The 21,276-nt window shown below is 43.6% G+C and overlaps 2 protein-coding genes across 2 annotated transcripts in view; one reads left to right on the top strand and one right to left on the bottom strand.

The window, feature by feature from the left end:
• Window positions 1-21,276, top strand: part of LOC112399442 (ankyrin repeat and SAM domain-containing protein 4B) — a 59,813-nt gene that overhangs the window by 14,145 nt on the left and 24,392 nt on the right. The gene's annotated exons all lie outside the window — the stretch shown is intronic.
• Window positions 9,431-20,799, bottom strand: ZP2 (zona pellucida glycoprotein 2). Its single transcript, XM_024744649.1, has 18 exons — window positions 20,604-20,799; window positions 20,430-20,509; window positions 19,497-19,580; window positions 18,998-19,092; window positions 17,300-17,452; window positions 16,469-16,510; window positions 16,152-16,316; window positions 15,297-15,393; window positions 15,027-15,208; window positions 14,197-14,323; window positions 13,162-13,349; window positions 12,990-13,081; window positions 12,765-12,889; window positions 12,417-12,606; window positions 11,127-11,262; window positions 10,954-11,050; window positions 10,449-10,532; window positions 9,431-9,596 (listed from the first exon to the last, which is right to left on the bottom strand). Exons 1-18 carry the CDS (start codon window positions 20,663-20,665, stop codon window positions 9,451-9,453), a joined length of 2,145 nt encoding a protein of 714 aa, XP_024600417.1. The 5' UTR covers window positions 20,666-20,799; the 3' UTR covers window positions 9,431-9,450.

Here is a 21,276-nt window from a genome sequence, read left to right as displayed (position 1 = left end):
GGGATACAAGATTTAGGAGTATTTTCAGTACTGAGAGCTTTACACAGCCTTCTTACGGAATGCTGTCCTGAGAGAAGCCAAGAGACCATTTTAAAACATTTCTGATCACATAAACATCCTTGCTTCAAACTGCAGAGTGCAAGTTGCCTTTCTACTGCGCTTAAAAGTGCTAACTAACTCCTTCCCATCACAAGCTGCGCCTGCCAGCTTCTCATTTTTCATATTCCCTTAGCCTCTGGATTTCAGAGGTGAATGAAACGAAGGTTCAGAGCCGAAATGATTCACCAATTCTGCCAGGAAACATGGCATCTAAATCAGAGCTTTGCAATTCAGGCTGTCTGTCACACTGCCTGGAGCCCGAGGCCTTTGCCGATAAAACGAAGTAAAATACAGAACCCAGCACAGTGCTTGCCCATAAACAATAGTTGTCAAAGTGCGAGATGCACCATCGTTTGAAACTGAGTGGAATAGTTGTAAGGTTAACCATGGGGAAGATAGTAATATTGAATTAGCTTTGTATGGTGACATGGTAACTAGACTTATTGTGATGACCATTTCGTAATGTACAAAGACATGGACTCACTGATGTACATCTGAAACTAACATTGTGTGTCAATTATACTTAAGTAAAAAAAAAGGTATTGTTGGCCTTTTAGGCACAATTCAATGTGTTCCTTATTTGGAAAGGTAATTAAATTAATTAAACGAAACTGACTTTATACAGCCGGAATGTTAATTTATCAGTATAACTATAGGTGTTTGTTTTTGCCATGAGTCAGGTGCTATATTAAGCCCTCTACACTTCAATACACGTTTTCAGTCAGTTCTCACTACCACTCATTTTAGAGATGAGGAAGCTGAAAGATTGAGATGTTAAATTGTTTAAGGGCACATAGAAGCAGAAGTGGGACTCAAGCCCAGTTTGCCTGACTGAAGAGCCCACCCTTGTAACCAGTGTGCTGTTAAATGTTAATGCCTCCAACTGCCTTTAAGGCCTGCGATGTGGACCCATGCCCTAATAGACATTGTCTCAACAGTACCTATAACCTTTGCTGCTGGGTCGAATAACTTCAGGGATCCCTGTTTTCATAAACTAGGACGTGAACCGTTGGTTCCCCCAGAGTTGTGCACATAGAAGTACTGTTTCAACCACCGCCTCTGCATGGATTCTACTATCTGCTCCACATAGAACAGGAGATTCAGCCTGGATGTTGTGACACCCCAGCAAGGTATGATCAGGTGTGAGTTGTCACAAGGTTGAGGATGACTAACTACTTCACATATTCTGCTGTGCTTCCTCGAGCAGGAGATAACAGGTGGAACTAGAGGGGGGGCGGAATTTGAGAATAACCTGCTTTTTCTTACCTATTCCACAGCATCCCCCAAAACACGTGTGTGTGTACAGGCACACACATACCCCGAGTGATTAAATATGTGTGTGCACACACATATACCTGAGAAATTAAGCATGTGTGCAAATAGACACACACACACACCCTGAGTGGTTGGTAAGAATTCTGATAATTACAAATTATTGAAGTGCTTTCTTTGCCTTCTTAGGGGAAAGATAGGAGGTGGGGATTACCTCCAAATCTGGCATGCCTCTTGGATATGTCTTTATGGTGAATATTATCCATCGTGTGTGGACGTTGAAAATCAATGATGTTGGAGCATCCCACTCCCCACCTCCTGTTTCCAAACATTTCCACCTTCCACGATCCAGCTCAAGGCTCATCCCTCAGTGAAGTCATGTCTCATTTAATGTACACTGTCTCTACACTTACAGCCCTCATGGACCAGGCATGGTAAGCAAATGACAATTTCTCTGGGCATTGGTTTCCTCAGTCAGTAACGAGAATGCCGCCCAACCTGTCATTGGGAACTGAGGCAAGTGATCTCTAAATTATAAAAGTGCTACAAAACACTAGACGATTAAACCCTTGCTTGACTAGATTGTCTCTTGTTTGCCACTATTCCCTTATATTTGTCCTTCCTCCCACCTGCCCTGCCTGCCTCCTCTCTTCTAGTGCTCTGGGAATGGAAACAGTGTCTGTATCTTTCCTTTTGGGTAGCCCAGAAACTTAAATATAGAAACCCCTGCACAGTATTTTGCATTGACTAGAAAGACTGAGGAAACTGAACCTAGAGGAGTTATCCATCGGGGGTGACGTTTCCCACCGCCACCCTGGGACATTTGGCAGTGTCTGGAGGCATTTTTGATTGTCATGACTGTGTTTGGGGGAGATGCTGCTGGCATCTAGTGGGTCAAGGTCATGGCTGCTGCTCAACATTCTTCAGTGCACAGGACAGCCCTTTACAACAAAGAACTAAGGGGCCCAAACACCAGTGCCAAGGTTGAGAATCCCTGATCTAGACAAATAATGAGAATTTAGAGCATTAGACCACACAACAGCAGAGCTGGGCTTGAGACAGGCTGGGACCTGGGGTCCTTTGCTGCTGTGCTGCAGTTCTGCAGTGCTTGCACCTGGACACACCTCTCCTCAAGCAACAAAATACAAAGAAACTGTATGGAACTAAAAATAACTGCGTGATAATTTGGGGCAAATTCTGGACAAAAGATACAAAGAGACCAAAAAAACCCGACTGCCAATTTTGAAGAGCCCAGAGCAAAAACTGGGTGTGGGGAGCAAAAGCAGGGTACCGAGCATGCCCCCTGCACCCAACACCACCTAAGGGGTGGGCAAACCACCTAAGCCACGCCTCCAGCTTGACCCCTGGACACACCCCTACCCTCACCCCATGTAAGGAATAAGCTCGACCCCCTCCGGGAGCAAGCAGTCAAGGGAAAGTGTTGTTTGTTCTCGCTCCCCTCTGCTGCAGCAGGGTCCCCCGTAAGGCCTTGCCTGAGTTTCTTGTCTTGCCTCTAGTCAACTTCTATCGGTTGGGGAAGGCTAAGAACCCTGGTCGGTGTCAGGCTGAGGCGGGACTGGAGTTGGCCAGGTCTGCACCAGAGCAGCTGGTTACACTAGCGGCTTCAGGGACACATACACCTTCACGTTTGTGAAATGTGTCAGGGTTTCAAAGAGCTTTGACATATGTTATCATCTCTGACCTTTCATAAGAGTCCTGAGAGGTCCTCTTCTCATTTCCATGCCTTATTAGTCAACTGGCAGCAGAAGAAACTGGGCAAACAAGCAAGTCATTTTCTGAAGGTCTCAGAGTTAGCTAGTGATTAAGCCAGGGACCCACCATCACCTGGCCCACTCAGGTGCCCTTCCTCTGCAACCTGCTTTTTGCTAAAGCAGAAGTGGCAAGGGTGAGACATCAGGAAGGCAGACTACTCGGTAATTGGGAATCAGAGAGCCATCTGAGCTAGAGAGGGCATGGGCCCCTCTGCTCGGGCGGTAGACATTGATTGGCTTCCCAAAACTGCAGAGAAGACTCAAGCCCCATACATATGCTCCAGTAGTCCTTATGGCCCTATTTAGGAGCTTCAAGTCCCATTTGGAAACCTTAAAGAACCAGCAGAGGGAAATGGAACAGAAGTGTTTCCTAAAGAAAATGTTTCCTAAAGCCAGTAGAGGGCACTCACATCAGGTGATCTGAAGGTGACTCAACTGAGAGCTGGAAGAAGCTTTCGACTGTGCTCATTATTTATTTATTTATTTTTGTGGTACGCGGGCCTCTCCCTGCCTTGGCCTCTCCCATTGCGGAGCACAGGCTCCGGACGCGCAGACTCAGCGGCCATGGCTCACGGGCCCAGCCGCTCCACTGCATGTGGGATCTTCCTGGACCAGGGCACGAACCCACGTCCCCTGCTTCGGCAGGCGGACTCTCAACCACTGCACCACCAGGGAAGCCTTAGACTGTGCTTCTTAAACGTTAATGTGCATGTGTACAAGGGGTTAAAAGGCAGATTCTGAGTCTGTAGGTCTGGAGCAGGACCTGAGCTTCTACATGGCTCACCAGCTCCTGGCGAAGCTGTTACTGAACTAGTTTTGTTTGCCCGACCAGCGCTGAGACGCTGAGGTTTACAGCAGAGAAAGGGTTTATTCACAAGGCAGCCAAGCGAGGAGACAGGAGACTAGGTCTCAGGTTCTGCCTCCTCAAAGGCAAGAGGCTTGGGATATTTGTGGGTGGAGAGTATAGGGTGGTCGAAGGTCCAGGGGAAGGTGATTGGAGTCAGGAAAAAGGTGAGGTAATCAGTGATCCGCACAAGCATATCTGAGTTACATGCTTCTTCATGGGACACATGCTTAGAAAATGGGGCAGTAGCATGATCTGATGGTGGAGTTTTTGGTCCTCTGACGTCAAAAAGTCACCCATGAGACACTTGTGCAGGCCCAGCTGAATGGTTGATGGTCTCAACTGGTTTGAACTGGGTAAGACTAGCTCCATGTTCCTTAAAAACAGCTTAAGCAAACATTACTCTCAGAGGTGTTTTCTATAAGGGGCTGTTAAAGGAGTCTTGATATATATTGTCCAAGCTACATGAAGTTTGGAGGGTATGCAATTTGCAAAAGAAAGTAAGCTTGGTCAGTGAAGGCAGTTTAAAGGATATTATTTATTAAGCACCTTATAGTCTAAGGGAATCTAACTGATGACTGCCCTCGGTTTCAAAGCCTTCCACTGATCACACCCTGAGTGGCAAGGTAATAGATGCTCTCTCCAGTCTTCTTCTACAGCTGGTACACCTGAGGCCCAGAGAGGAAGTGCACACTGTAAGTCTGCAGTGCCAGGGATAGAACCCATGTCTCCTGCATCCAATTCTTGCTTTATGACATCTTCCCTGCTCCTTTGACCCTGGAACAGAATTAAGGCAGGAGGATTCATCTCTGAGTAAGGGTGAGAAGTAAGTGACTATACTGTTTGCTTTGAATCAAGCTTCTTTGCATTGCATTTTTGGTCAAATCACTTCCCTCACAGAAGTATCAGTGGGAGTTCAAAGATGAACAGAATCAGACTCTGGACCTCTTGAGCCTTGAGGGAGCCAAAGCAAAATAAATCTGTTAACAAAAGGTTTTCTTATTTTTTTGGTTTATACAAATTTGGCTGTTAACCCAAAGAAAAGCTTACATATAACTTGGTGTGTTCTTATAGATGCAGATTATAGTCATAAACTTTATTCTAAAAATAAGGGTTCTTTAAGCCTGAATGATTTGGAATGCTTTTACCTACAGGAAACAAAGTGCCTCCCTTAAAAAATAAGAACTCTTAGCATCTCACTAAACATGAAATCCAGATACAAGTGGTTCTAGGGTTGATTTAGGAAACACAGTGACGTTATCAGGGATCTAGGCTTTCTGTGTCATTACTCCACCATTCTCAGAGAGCATCTTTAGATTTGTTTCCTCACAGTCACAAGAAAGCTGGCACAGCTCAAGGAATCACAATTCACACAACCACAGCCAAAGACAGGGAGAAAAGGGGCTAGCCTTATATACCTTTTTTTTGAAATGAGGAAAAAGACAGAAACCCCCTCCCAGTTTCTCCCTTAAATCTCATTGAACAGAACAGTATCATGTACCTACCACTACATAAATATCTGCAAGGGGAATTGAGGCTTTATCTTGATTATTTAGCCCAATCAGGATACTAGGGGCATGCTGTGTCATTCCTGAACAAAGTCAAGTGTCAACTGAAAAAAAATGCTCAAGCCTGAAGTTGAGAATTATGTTTTATTCAAGGACATTACTGAGGACTTTAGCTCAGAAACAGCCTTTCAGATAGCTCTGAGGAACTGTTGCAAAGAGCTAAGGGAGGAGTCTGGACGTATAGGAGATTTGCTGAAAACAAACAAACGTCGTGGTCAAACATCAAAATATCGCTAATCACAGGAAACAGACATCTCGAGTTAATGATTTTAGTGCTTTTCTGTGTATGTGTAGATGCAAGAGTCTGGGCTCTTTGAAATTATTCCTTTGATATGCGTCTTAACTATCCAGGGCCAGTATCTTATTTTTTTCCATCCTGAATTCCCCTCAGGGCGCACCTTGGGGGCAGCTGCAGTGGCTGAGGGCTTGATGGCAGGCAACATTCTTTGTCCACACAGCCTTTGCGTTTGTCTAGCACGGTGATTCTTATCCGGGGTACATGTCAGAATCGTCTGAGGAGCTTGTGTTCAGTTTCCTCTCCCTGCTGTAACAAATTACCACAAGCTTAGTGGCTTAAAAATAACACAGATTTACTGTCCTACAAATCTGGAGGTCTCTTACAGTTTCACTGGGCTGACGTCAAGGTGTCAGTGGGGCTGCTTCCTTCTGGAGGCTCTGGGGGAATTGTTTGCTTGACTTTTTCAGCTTCTTGTGTCCGCCTGTGTTCCTTGGCTGGAGCCCTTTCCTCCATCTTCAAAGTGCATCAGTCTCTATCTCCATCATCATATCGCCTTCTCTCTGTAGGTGAATCTCATTCTGTCTCCCTTGTATAAGGATGCTTGTGATTACATTCAGGCCCACCTGGATAATCCAGATAATTTCTTGGTCCAAGATCCTTAGATTAATCATGTGTGCAAAGTCCCTTTTGCCATGAAATGTAACAGTCACAGGTTCCTGGGATGAGGACATAGATATTTGGGGGCCATTATTCAGCCCCCCACAGAGCCTAAACATGCTTAGACCCCACTCCTTAAAGATTCTAGTTCAGTAGGTGATGTCAGGGCATCTGCATTTTACAAAATATGTGCGTGATCAAGAACCTCTCATCTGTCACGGAATTTTATTCAACCTTCATTATTGTTTATAGTATTATGAGGTTTTATCTAGGTGGCTCCAATGCAAATACACTAGTACGTTGACTATCTCATTGAACCCTTGCTTGCTTCCAAAATTGGTTTTATTCACATTTTCCAGATGTGGAAATAGGCTTGGAAATTGTTCCATCTGCCCCAGGTCACACAGTAAGGAAGACAGATCCAGAACCCAAGCCCAGCTCTTGTTCTAGAGCTGTACACGTTCCATAAAACAGCTTGAAGCAGCAGAGCAGGGCAGGGGAGAGAAGTTCAGTATTAAAGGGGGCTTCCCAAGGCACACAAGTCTGCTCCCAGCCCCTGTAAACTGCACCAACAGAACTGTCCAGTAGAATATTAGAATCCCAAATGCCTTTCGTCTACCTCCTGCCACCTGAGTTACAATTACCGCCCATCCCTACCTGGTGAGGGAGATTGCAAACACAAGTTTGGATGAAGGAGCAGCTTCTTGGGATTTGAGCTCCCTCTCTGCCCACACAGCTCCTCTCCGCTTATTAGGCTGCCTCCCCCCACGTACAGTAGGATAGGTACCTTCAGAAGATGAGAACATGACTTTAAACAACTGCTCATTATATTTGTTCTAGGATACCATGGCAACTAGTGTTCATTCCAGCAGCTGCTCCACAGCCAGCTTGGCTTTCCTCTCTCAAATTTCTGCCTCAACATTTGCAAACGCACCAGAACCAACCTGCCATGCGGCAGCCTTGGGGCCCAAGTCACTCTGATCCTGGCTTGTGACTCTAAACAAATAGACCAGATTGGGGATGAGAGGCTCCACCTCTATAACCAAGATACTCTGATACCTTAGACAAGCTTGCTAGGGCTCAAGTTGCTCATCTGTAAAATGTGCATTTCTAGCAAAGTGTTTTTCAACTTGTGGGTAATGACTCATTAGAGGGTGTATTAGTTTTCTGTTTCCACCGTAACAAATTAATACAAGCTAAATGGTTTGAAACAAGTTATTTTATATCTCTGGAATTCACAAGTCCAAACTGGGGCAGCAGAGCTGTGTTTTTCTGGAGGCTCTAGGGGAGAATCCATTTCTTTGCCATTACCAGCTATTATAGGCTGCCCACATTCCTTGGCTTGCGGACAATATCACTCTGACTTCTGCTTCCACTGGGACATCTTTTCTGACTCTCCTGTTTCATAGGGAGCCTTATAATTGGGCCCATTTGGATAATCTTCCCATGTCAAGACCTTTAACCACATCTGCAAAGTCCATTTGGGGCCATGACTAGGTAGCAATATTCAGTTTTTGGTGATTAGGATGTGGCCATGTTGGGGGTGGTCATTATTCAGCCTACCACATGAGATCAGGGAGCCATGTAAGTGGCCAACAGTTTTTTAAATGCTGTTTTAAGAAGTGCATGCAGCAATGCAATATTTCTGATTCTAATATGTAACGCTAATATGACGTAGTCACAGAAAAAGTTTGAATCCAAGACCATTTGTTTTATCAGTGACAGATTAATGCCTTATTCTCTTATAAAGAAATGTCTAAAGAATAGCCTTGATGAGAACCTGAAATTTTGGCCCTTATTACTATAGGAAGACCAGACCTTTTATACAATATGAATGCAGCTGTTTCCTTCCCCATACCAGGGTTGAGTTTTACCATATAACTCTTAAAAGGATTTAGAATCAAAGGTTGTGTTGAAGAAAAGGCAGAAGGATTCATTATTGAAGACCTACAGTATCATAAGATGACCAAGTATATATAATATTCTTTCAAGGTTTTGAAAAACCCAGGAGTATAACAACTCACAATTGAGGGGTGAAGTCCAAACACTAAAGATATTCATATTTCTATTCACCTCCACCATGTACAGAGATTTAGAAGCTTTACAGCTTTTTTCATAGCAAAAGTTCTTGTTTAGATCCAGACTTTTTCTAGTTGAAGTATACAAGTTAATGTCTATATTAGGTATCTTGAATGTGGTCTGTTAGAGCTACAGTGTGAGGCAGACTAGTCATTTTGACATAATTACAGCCTAGTTAAGATGGGGCAGCCTCAGGAAGAAGATGGAGCAGCCTCAGGAGGAGGTAATAACTGAGCGCTGGGTAGTGGGAAAGCAGCTCTCCAGGCTCAGCTAAGAGGCTCGTCTCCAGCTGTGTAGTCTTAATGAGACCAGGAATGTTGTAATTGCACTTAATGAAGCTAGAATCTTTTATTATTCCTTTCCCTCCCCCAGAGGAGATTGCTGGCCTTTAATTGGAATGGGAGTACACGGGAGAATAAATCCCTTAAGTTCTCAGGGAGAGTTTTCTACTCACTGGAAAGACTAATTTGAATTAGGAAATATTACTTAAGTATGATACTAGATTACTTCCTTGGGAATACCTGGCTTCCCTTCCTCTGTAGAGAAGGGAAGTTATGCCAAGGATTAGGGGTGACTTCTTGCCCTCCTCATCTTGTATATATGAGTGAAGGGGGTAAAAGGCATTAAAGTCACCTAAATGCACCCCTAGAGATGGGCTGTCACTAAGCCCCATTAGCGATTGAATTCTCTTGCACTGCCAGTTTTGGGGATGGAGTTCAGAAAAAGCTGAGTGACAGGAAGCACTTAAGTCAGAAATATCCGTATTCATGTCCACACAGAACAAGGCCTGCCCAGAGGATTGTGGAAAGGTACTATATTCTCTAAAGAAGAATGATTGCAAGAAACAGTCCTTGAATTCCATCAAAATTTAATAAGAAAGAAGCAAGAGGCTTATGTTGACCACTTTGTTGGAATATCCAGTTAGTGGCTTAGCGTTATGGTTCTTTTCTTGTGCAGGTAGCTGACAAGGCTTAGAATTGCCACAATGCCTGCTAAGGCAACCACAGCAACCATAGTTTGAAAAGCAACATATCCAGCAGTCTCATGCCCTTTAGAGTCCACAGCGTCTGGAAAGGAAGCAGACATTCAAGTCTTAAGATCATTGAAACGAAGTGTCAGTTGAAGCTGAAGTTTTACACATTAAAGCTCCCCAGAGAAGGAAGTGAAATGAAGCTTCAAAGAGCTCATTTGAGAAGCTTGCAACAGGGTATAGTCTTATCCCTCAAGCCAACCTCCTCCTCTCCCTTCTCCACTCCCACAGCTGTTCCCACTTCCTACTTGCTTTCACTCAGATCAGATGGGCTGACACCTGGAAAGGACCTTACAGTCCCAGCTCATTGTTTTAACATTCTGGCACTAACAGATATGATTAGTTGTCCCAAGTGCATGATTTCTTGCAGCTTATTAGCTAGGGATTTGAGAGCTTAATTTCAAGTTCTAGGCCTAAAATGAAGACTATCTGGGCTGAAGATATAAAATATTAACAGTAACATAATCCAGTAAAGACTTAAGTTTAATAGTAGCAAGCACATGTCTTCTGACCTATTAGTCCTATTTTTTTTTTTTTTTTTAGAAACATAGTCTGAAGTTCTTGTATAGTAGGCCAAGATTTGAGGATTCTAATGTGGCATTAGTGACAAAACTGGAATCCTTTAGTTAGAGTGAGAGGTCTCTGTACAGATATAAGATGGCTTAAACAAGTAAAAAACGTTACAGAACAGTAGGTAGAGTATATGATTCCACTTGTGTTCAATGGGGATTTTTGGAAGGGCACACAAGAGACTTAACAGAACCTATTGCTGGGAAGAGACTCCTTCTCTTCTTGTCTAATCAGGAGCATGTGTTATCTATGCACAGTTAAATCTGACATAAAACCAAGAACTTGAGTCCAAGAAGTACCCAAGGCTTTAAATCCATACCTCTGAGTGAAGAGCTGTCTGACAACAGGAGGATGGGACCCGGGAGACTCACTATCATTTTCTCTTCCTCAGTGGCTCCTGTGGCTGGAAACAGTTTGACCTCTGGGATAATGAGTAGTGGTAAGAAGTGTGCTGAGGGATTACCTAGAGCAGCTCCCCATGGAGCCCCTGCTCTAGGTGGTTTTGCCTGCCTTCACAGGAGAGGGCATACACCTTACTGTAAAAGCAGAATGAACTATCAAAGAATATCAGAAGACAAAGTTCAGAGTCTACCTAGACTCAGGAAGAGTGACTCAGGAAGAGTAACTTTAAAGTCTACAGAAGATCAGGCTACAGCTCAGGTGCAAAAAAAACGTGTCCCTAGGACTGATGGAGAACCTGTCTATCTCAGACTCAGGTTTCTTGTGCTCTTGGGACTAGGTGAAGACCAAGGGCACTCGTTCTTAAATTCTGAAAGGTTGAGGCTTGCTGTAAACTCACATTAATGAGGACTTGAAATTTTTACCTCTCCTGCTTCTGGATGACACAAGGCAAGTCACAGAACACAGAGGGAAGTCAGGAGAGAGTTGATTGCAGATTGAGGCACTGCAGTGGAAGTAGACCTGGAGATGGAGCAAGAGTTGAGTAAAACTGATGCCTCACATTCGACCTGTCCCAGGTGACTTGTTAATCACTTACCAAGTGAGAGAACGCTTGGGCCTCTGACACAAAGGCAAAGGTCTTCACATCAAACCTCTGATAGTGATTAGGATAGGTCACAGAGGAGCCAACCGGATGGAAGGTGGTTCTGTGGTTGTCCAGGTTGTATTCACAGCTGGAAGGTACATTTCAGGGAGGGACATCAGCTGAATTCACCCCAGAGTCTAACTCAGCATTTGCTCAAATTCAGTCACACGTAACATCTTCTACCTGTACCTTTTTTTTTTTTTAAATATACCTCTGATTTGGCCTATCCAACAATATTCATGGAGTTATAAGTTGTTCATGCTAGTTTTTCTTCTACTATGTGTTAATACAATTTCAGTACCAATTTGTTTGCCAGATAAATTCATCAAGAATTATGTAACTCTTCAGATGACACTGGCTTAATTCTTATTAGTCTGAGTATCTTTTTTGTCCCAGGCAGTTAGTATATGTTGCTGAAAAAACAAGGTGGAGAACTCCTGCCATTTTATATCTTAGATGCTAGCAGAGTATAGTAGCTATAAATTAGTATGTTAGGTAGCATGTAAGTACTAACAAAAGAAGAGTTAGACCAGGGTAAGGGTGCAGGAGGGTCAGGGTAGGCTTCAAGGAGAAGTGGACACTCGAGCAAGCCTTTAATGGGGTGAAGGAATGAGCTGCATGAATGTGCTGGCTACCATGATCGTGGAGCAGGAGTGCACCTGGAGGATACAAGCTTAACAGATTACAATAGATTCAAAGAAAGATAAGGTGCAGTTCTATCTAGGTGCCAGCAGAGCCAAGAGGATAAACACCAACATACAAGTGGGTAGCCACAACTTCAGAGCACTGTGATATTCAGATCTAGAGTCAGATGGGCATTCATGTTCTACCATTTACTAAATATTACTTTGGCCTAGTTATTTAAGTAGCAAGTTTGGGTTTCTTTATGAAGTGAGGTGGCTAGTGTCTCTCATAGAGTGATGAGGTTCAAGTAATGCATCTGGAGCACATAGCACCATGTTTCGCCTATGGTAGGTATTCAATAAATGGATAGGAACTAGAAATCTCTTCTCTCCAGATATTGGCATATTAAAGCCAGATTTCCTTGGGAAGGATCTTATACTTTTAGATTCAAGGGTAATAGGAAAGCATGAGTCACCTTATTTGACCAAGGACTGGTTGCTAAGAAACAAGAACAAAAATCAGGGCCTTTGACATAGTGCTCCTCTCAAGCCCAAGATCACTTTATTCTTTTTACTGGCAGTTTGATTAGCTGGGCTACCTTATATGGAGAATACATACCCATCCACGACAATATTCCACTGAGGGAGAGAGGCTGGGTCCATGGTGGATGTTGCCCAGCAGTCATCTAAGACCAGCTTGATGTTGGGGTCAGTCCTGTTTATGACTCTCACTTCTAGGTAAATCGGTTGGCGGAGGTATCTCACCACAGGGTACTCCTTCTCCCCATATGGTTGCAGGTAGGAGTTATCTGAAATGGAGGAGAAGCCCCTCTGGTACTCAAGTAGTTGATGGTCACAACAGAAGCTTAAGCATCGCTACTACTCTAGTCTGGTGGCATCAAAGTTCATTTTAGGGAAGAGTTCCCTGAAAGTATTTAAGCAGATTTTTTAGGTTATAATGTCTCACCTGGGTAGGTTTGCAGGGTCAAAGCAAGTGGACCCGGCTTCACTGAGGCCACTGGAGGAGGAAGGCTTTCAACACTGGTATTTATTAGCATGTTACTGCTGCTGTAATAGCACCTCCCCGTCATTCTGTAAGAGTGGGTGGGTGGAGTTGTTAAGAATTTTAGATTAAAAAACGGCTTGAGTTTAAGCTGGGGCTTAAAAAGTCAAATAGCAATTGCGTTCACACCTGAACTCACTATCTCTGGAAACTGTGCTTGGAGGAAGATCTGCCCAGAAAGCATGGATTTCATTTTCATAGATGACTTTGTCATTCTCGAACTTAGAGTAAGGTTAGAGAAAGTGGTTAATTAGTTATCTCAAAAGTAAGTCTTAACCTCTTGCTATGGGCCAGTACTAACCTTATGTCTTGTTCCACATCCATTCAGGGGTATGTGAAACTGCACCAGCCCCCGAGATGGAGCTTTAAAGATTGGCTGGCAGGATGAGTCTCCCACCCTGAGGGTATCCAAGTTGAGAGCCGGTTTTGTCTGATGGCTGTAGACCTCAATGTCCATAAACCCATCCTGAGTACATAGCTCCCCTGAAACTAGATAGTGGTGAGAGTTAAAAAAAAAAAAAAAAAAAAAAATCTGTCTGCCATGTGACTATTGTCATCTACCAATTTGAAGTGTGATGGAAGTTTGAAGTTTTATCAGGAGGCAACAGAATTTGTCTTAAGTCTTTGTTTGGGAAGATACCTTGATAAGCAGCTTGAGTTACGAGGGAAGACCCTTAAGGTGCCAAGACAAGAGTAAGGCTGCTGTGTATGAGCAGAAGGATTTTTCATCCAAAGGAAGAGGCAACAGGAGACGTGGGAAGAAGCACCAGGTGAGGTAAGAGACCCATGAGAAAAACCTGATGAGGCTTAAAGTGCCGTCCCTTGTGTCATAATGTCCCTCCTTTCAAGGCTCACAAATCTTGGTGGTTTAAGGGGAAGTTGAAGAAGCAACTAATTTGTCCTATTTGGCTTTGACCTGATACAGGTCAGCGAATAAAAGGAGCAAAGGGGCAGAAGCAATACTACACGAGAGGAAAGACCTACTTCCATATTCTTTGAGGGATTTTTCAGGAGTTTGGGGAAATACTTGTAGTCCCTGTAGTTTCAGGTTTGAAGCAATCTTATTTAGATGGTAGGCTTAGGCTCCTAACATGAAGAATATCCAGGTTACTTAAAAACATGAAACAGTTGTGAAACCTACCTGTATGTGTATCTTAGAAGTGTTATCTTTCTTAGATCCCTATCACAGCAGCTTAGACTGACATTTCTGGTCTGACCAGCCTTTCATTTCCTCAAAGTATAAACAATGCAGAGTCTGAACTTCTATACACTTTCCCACATGCAAGAGCTAAGAGAGAAAGAATGTAGGAAACCGTTTAAGAAAAATGGTCTTTACCGATGGAAACTGTTGACTCACAGAGACACTCTGGATAAATCACCATGGATACCATCTCCAGCTGAATGTAAAAGGTCAGCTTGAGTGACGATAAGTAGAACTGATAGGGTAGGCATTTTTCAGAGAACTGAAATGAAAGAATGTCATTTAGCAACCACAGCCTGTTGGGACCCAGAGCAGTCCAAGGAGGTAGGAAGGAAGTACACTGAAACCTTCAAGGCACACTCCAGACTTATTATGGTTTCCCTTTAAGCCAGAACAAGAGACCCTATCACTTCTCCAGATCAGGATCCTTCCCTAGGAAGGAAATTTATTTCTTTAAGCTCACGCCCTCCAGTACCCAGGACTGTATGCTCTTTGTACTAGACACTGGAATTTGATCTGTTAATTCAACCTCTAAAGAGCTGCCAATCCAGGAGTTATAAAATGTTATCGCAAAGTACACACCAACATAAAATTGTTCTTTGTTGTCCCTGGCAATTGCCTCAGTCAAGACTGGCCTCAGTGAGGACAGCTGGGGACACTTGTTTGGCTCAAGCTGTCCTGTTTTAATAGGGCATGAGAGGTTCATCATTAGGAGCTTGATGGCAGTTTGTACTATTCAGTGAACTAAGAAACTTAGGAAAACTTCCATTGCAGGAGGCTTGGTGTTTGAGAGTTACTTGAGAACTCACTTATGCAAGGTGTTCAAATGAGGCCTTCCAAATTTTGAATTTTTTACACCGGCAATTAGAATTTATGGACAAGTCAGCAGCTGTATCAGGGTAGCCTAAAACGCTATGCTTCAAGTCGGGCTTCCATAAAGCTCAGTGACTGACAATGGAACGTACTTTTGTTTGGAGGAGAGTTTTGCTGAAATGCAACCTCAAGCCATTTGTTGTTTCCACATCAACCCCACTGTTGTGCAGCTGGCTCACAGCAATGCTCCTATTTTCAAAGCTCACGGATTTTAACTTCCCAGGAAACTCTGGTATGGTGAGAGTCATGTGTGTGGCATTACAAGTCACAGGATCTAGAAGGAATGACAGTATGATCAGTTTTGATTAAGCCCCTAGAACAACGTCTTCCACAACTGGAGTTGTCCCTTCCTAGGCACTTACCTGACACACAAATGAGTCGTGATGATAAGACGATCGTCTGCCCAGGAGATACATGCGTAAGCTTCAGAGGCACCATGTAGAGGTGGCTGTTACCTTGCTGAGGAGAGGCATTTTCAAAGACATTGGTTTACCTGAATTACTTGAATTTCTAACCAATGCTGGAATAGTCAGGGCAAACATACTCAACTATTGGGCACTGTCTTGGCCCAAGTAGAGTTCAGGCATTTTGTCCCAATTGTTCTGCAGGTGCTCTAGTTTTAAGATCTTGTACTTCATAACATCTGGCAAAGTAGTGTCTACTGATATGACCTGTAGCTGATCATTTCTAAGCAGATGTGAGCTCTTGTTTTATGACTATCTTATGGTATCAGCATTCAGAGAGAATGTTTAAGATTCAGCATATGCTCCGTGTATATAACAGGACTGTTAACATGGCTGACATTTGAGCACATAGGTGCCAAGACCTGTTCTAAGTGTTTTGGCACATTAACTGATTGAATGTAGTGTCATGATTGTTGGTCCCCAAAGTGCCGGTACCTACTGTAAACACAATACAGGGCAATGATAAAACAGAACACCTTAATTCGTAAAAGAATTTAGTAGTACCCTAGCTCCGTATTATGTAGTTAATTTAGATCTATGGAGGAAGAGGGAGAACAGATTGAAGTAAGGACCATATCTCTCTTGTTCACCATTGTATCTCACCATTTTATCTTTAGTACCTAGTACAGTGGTTGGCACATGGTAAGAGTTAAGATACCTGTTGAATGAGTTGTATTCTCAATGGAGGACATGGTTGAGATTTAGAAATATTGGTTTGTGCCTGGATTGCGGTACAAAAAGATTCACACCTACCGAGTAGTGAGTCACTCCAGTGGCATGGAATGACACTTGGACGCTTATCTTCTGGTTGTCAATCAGGAGATTATATCCTTGTGTCATAGCCTCCTGAAGGGTCAGAGTTTGGGCTCTTTCACCATCACCAACTGCAAAGGTCCATCCCATCTGAGGTTTGGTATCCTAAAGTCAAAAGTTTCATTTAGAGGGCTGGTGCTCACCTTAACCCCAAGACTATTGTCTATTTCATATTTTAACCAGGATGGAAGTTATGTCACCTTTAATATAGAACTAAAGGTTACTTAGGCTTATAATTTAAAAAATAACTTTCATACCGCACTTTCATCAGCCATGCCAGGAAAAAAGTGAAAGGTAAACTGGAAGAAAAAAAAGATGATGTGAGGCTTTGATTTGGAGATTTCTGAAATCATGTTACCTGAGAGTATGTGGAAAACACCCAGAGCAACTGCTGTGTGATTCTTACACCACAACGCCTAGTTGTGGGATGTAGTAGAAGCACAGGCAGTCATGAATCCTAGCAGTGCCCTTAGACATCATTTCCTCTTTGAGCTTTTGATAACCAAAAGGCAATTGGAAGACCTAAGCTCCCTTTCGGTTGTAAGCTGAGATACTAAGTCCTTAAATGTACAGCTTTTTACTGTGTGCATAGAAATCAAATACTCTGTCAAGCCATGCAGTTCCATCACTGTTAATAAAGTATGATTATTTTTGTCCACTGTTGATGTTAGCTGTTAAGACTATAAAGTCCACGAGTATGTGATTGGTCTGTTTTTTTTTTTTTTTTTTTTTGATTGGTCTGTTTTGCTCATTTGCTATATCCTAGTATCTGGCGTAGGGCCTGGCACATGATGAAGTATCCAGTTTGTCAAGCTACCAACTGAATCCTTTTTATTGCTAGACATGATGTGCTGAGTGCTGTATCTGCCTTCTCAGTCAATTCTTAAAGCCATCCTATGAGGTATTGTCCCCCACTTCAGACTTAGAAACAAAGTCTCAGTGTGGTTAAGAAATCAATCCAAAGCTACACAGCAAGTCAGCAGTAAAATACAGATTGCAGTCCTGATCTTGTTCTGAAGACCAGCTCTGTCTAGACCACATTTCCCCCGCAGTAGCTGGGTGAGAAGCAGTCAGCCTGCTTCACTCACAGACATGAAATCCTTCAAGCAGACTGTGGATCCCAAATGCTGCTCATGGCTTTCTGCTTGCATAACTGGACAGCTGATGTCATACATGAAAGCCTCTTGTCTTAAAGCGGCATTGTCGTCCATGAGTTTGATGGTCATCTGATGCTGGCCAAGCTGTATGAAAAGGGCATAGTAAGGACAGAGTGCTAGTACCTCAGTGGGAAAGGATTCCAGAATACCATCTGACCCAGCTGATTGGTAAAACCCTTAACGTTGACAAAACCCCTAACGTTGGCAAAACCCTTAAATTATCAGTACCACGGGTTCTAGAAGGTCCCTCATTCCTGTACCAGGAGATTCTATAGCCTCTTTAGATATCCCAGGAAAGACTCATACATTGGCAGAGAATAATAGTTCCTTGAGTTTCAGGGCTCAGAGTCCAGTTTTTATTTTCTTTTTACATTCACCCTATATCTAAATATCAAGGTCCTGTTTGGTTTGGGGCCTGTACCAAGATATTCAAATACACTTATTGAGCACCTATGTAGCAGCCATGGTGCTGGGTGCTGGACGGAGCCATCTTTGCCATTTCTCCTGGCCCAAGGAACTCACAGTCTAAAGCAGGAGTCAGCCAACAATTTTCTGTTAAGTGTTAGTAAATATATAGACTTGGTAGGCCACATACAAGTGCTAACATGTTTTAAAAACTCTTTAAAAAAACAGAAAACATTCTTAGCTTGAGGACCATCACACAGATCATGGGCTGGATGTGGCCACCCACAGGTGATACTCTGTAGGCCTCTGGTCTAAAGGAATGCAACCCTAAGCTCCCTAAAGATGGGAAAGGCCATTTCAGAAGGGTAAGTGTTAATTACTGGAGATCTTCACTATAGAATCAGATGAAGTAGACGGTTAAACTTGCAGACTTCTAGGATGCACCCCAGACCTATTAAGTCATGAACTAACTGAACTAATTCTGTACTTTCCAAGTTCCCTGAGTGATTGTTTGCACACTAAAACTTGGAAACGACTTAGGTTGCTTTTACTGCTCCTAATAACCCTGATTGGGCAGTACTATTGCTTAACAGTAGAAAATCCTATTGTTCAGCTTCTGCTGGCCTTCCAACACATGTTTTTACAGCCTAGAGGTGCCAGCACTCTATTTGCCAGCCCCAAAACAGCCTCCCCTTTTCCATGGGGGTTACAGATCAAAATAGCTCATGTTTGATCATTTGTTGTGTCTAGATGCTATGCCAAGTCCTTCATCTGTATTATGTCATTCATCTTTAGACACCTTATGGAGAGATATCATAATCCATTTTCCAATGGGCAAGTAGAGGCTTAGAAAGATGAGCTAACTTACCCCAAATCACATCTAGATAGTGGCAGAGCCAGAAATCAAGCCCAAATCCTCAACTCCAGGGTCTCTCAACCTCAGCGTTGGCATTTGGGTTCAGTAACATGTCCGTTACTGAGGGCTCCTCTGGGCAGTGGAGGCTATTTAGCAGTATCCTTGGCTTGTACCCACAAGACGGCCAGTAGCTGCCCTTTCCCGCCCCACCCCTCAACCACCTGTGATAACCAGAACGGTCTCCAAACATTGCAGGATGTTCTCTGGGATGACAAAAGAAATCACCCTGATTGAGAACTACTGCTCTACTCCAAAGCCTTAACTCCTAGGTTACTACTTCCCAAATCACTCCTCAAACAATTACTTACTACTCTTTTGGTACAGGTTTCATATGGGGCCTTCAGGGTGAGCTTTTCTGGGTCCAGAACATAAGTGCAGTTCAGCATTTCAAGACCAAGGGGATCTACAGAAGCAAGAGCAATTTAGACAGGAGATGGCCAAGAAGTACATTTCAGTGACGTTGAGTCAACCAGAGGTACGTAGCCAAGACTGCCAATCCATTTCTAAGGTACTTCAATCACTTCACCTTTTATTTTCCCACCTGAGTGATATAACCCAAGCTCTGGGAAATGCTGTGATTTGAAGATAGATGTTTCCTAGGGGATTCTGAGATAAGACAGATTTCCAAAGAAAGACAGGGTCTTCCACTCTCGGAGGCATCATGCAATCAGGGCCCCTGTGTCATCATGGGTTTTGGGTGCCAGTTGCTCCAGGGTTTGTGTGCTCTGCTCACCAGAAAATGGAGATGGCCTTGAGCCGAGGGCTTCTATTAAGTAAGACTAAGATGAGATAATACACATTACTTACCCACCACAGATGCGTGCTGTATCTTGTTGGCAAGAATGCTTTGAAACGCCACTATCATTCTATTTTCATAGCAAGTGACAGTCCCTGAAGAGCAAAGGAAACACATGGGGCATCTTTGAACACAAGAGGCATGATTCCTACAGAAGTGTATTGAGGGAACTCTCCTCTCCAACAGACAACAGGGAAGATGCCAGTTGGGAGAGGCAAAGCTTGCCTACCACCCTTGAGGAAATTACAGATTGGTGGGCAAGATATAACTACAATGCAAGATACCAAGAACTGTAGGGAAGCTATCAATTAGGTGCCTAGGGCTTTCTGAAGTACTCCAGGATAAGCCTGGATTCGGGTTAACACGCATGCATGCAGGAACCAGGCTGGAACCCTGATGGAGATGGGGATGGTAGGTCTGTGAAGAACTGGAGAAAAGTTTTGTCTAAGATTTTTCAATCTGAAGTTTAAAAAATGCCCTAAGGAAGCCCAAGGACACACTTTTTAAAGACTAACCAATCTGCCTATAACCTGACACTGTGCCTCCTCTGGCTCAGATGAAAATTTTGAAAAACTCATTACAAGTGGAACGGCTCTGATTTTGTCTGTTATGTTGACGCTTTCCTTAAGCGTGAGCATGTGTTTGAAGACGACTGCTCCCAAAGATGGGGGCTTAGTGTGTGGCGTGCTACTCTTTGGATGCCGTAAAGCTTGAGGCAGTGAGGGAATAGAAGGTAGTACAGGTGTTTTTGCACACTCCTCCATTTAGCTGGTAGAGCAAGCTCTAGGTAAGCAATGGAAAAACTGTAGTGACTTGATCAAGGTTATAAAGGGAATGAGTGGAGATTGTCTAACCTATGTTTGTGTTTCCTGGCCATCTAGGCACCCTAGGTGCAATCTGTTCGAGAGATGCTTAAGAGCACTTCCCTCACCCAAGAGGCCTACCTGGGAAGGCAGGATCCACCAACTGATGAACACGTGTTGAGTTCACCGAAGTCAAAAGGGCGAAGAATAGAGGAAATGACCTGTAGGTGCTGGAGGGCATGGGGGAGAGAGTTAAAGAGGGACAAACTTCAGCAGACAAGGCCATTATGTCCTCTCCCTTCTGCCCCCAGTTACCTCCAGTCTGCACTGAACCAGCTTGAGGGTCTCCCACTGTCTCCTCTCTGCCTGCACGCCATGACCGAAGACACCACCAAATCAGCCAGGCAGAGCGGTGTGCTGCTCTGTGCTTTTATAGCAGGAAGCAGGCCATGATCCCGCCCTCTCCCCACTGGAGACACCTGAATCTTCTCCAGCCCTCCCAGCTGAGAGGAGGGGACTTGGGAAGGGAGAGCCTTCCTGGAAGGCCTGAAATAAGCAGAGTTCTGTGCTTTCTGACACTTGCCTTGCTGTTCCACCAGCTGCTCTGCGGACCAGCCATGAAACCAGAGTTCCCTGAAACTGGCTCCAGGTGAATGAATTGCTGCTTTTTTTCTGTAACACTGGGAAAAATTAGGGTCTTTTGGACAAAATCTTTACAGCTCAAATGCACAGTGAAAGAATGTGGTGGGATTTTTTTGAGGAAAGAACGTCTCTTATTCACGCTATCTTTAAGTAAACCTTTCCTTTAAGTTACTCCTGGTCTCCTGGCTATTGTGGACACCATCCTGGCAATGTGCATGAAGAAGTACCTTTGAAAAAAATGGATGAAGCATTATTTTCCCCCAAGTATAGATTTTAAGCTTACTTCAAAAAATGTCAACAATTACAGAAGGATATGGAGAAAAGGAAAAAGTCATCCACATTTTAC

This window comes from Neophocaena asiaeorientalis, unplaced genomic scaffold (genome assembly GCF_003031525.2).
Source record: "Neophocaena asiaeorientalis asiaeorientalis breed wild unplaced genomic scaffold, Neophocaena_asiaeorientalis_V1.1 scaffold91, whole genome shotgun sequence".
Classification (NCBI taxonomy): Eukaryota; Metazoa; Chordata; class Mammalia; order Artiodactyla; family Phocoenidae; genus Neophocaena; species Neophocaena asiaeorientalis.
Note: the sequence above shows the minus strand (reverse complement) of the source record. Positions and strands in the feature narration are given on the sequence as shown.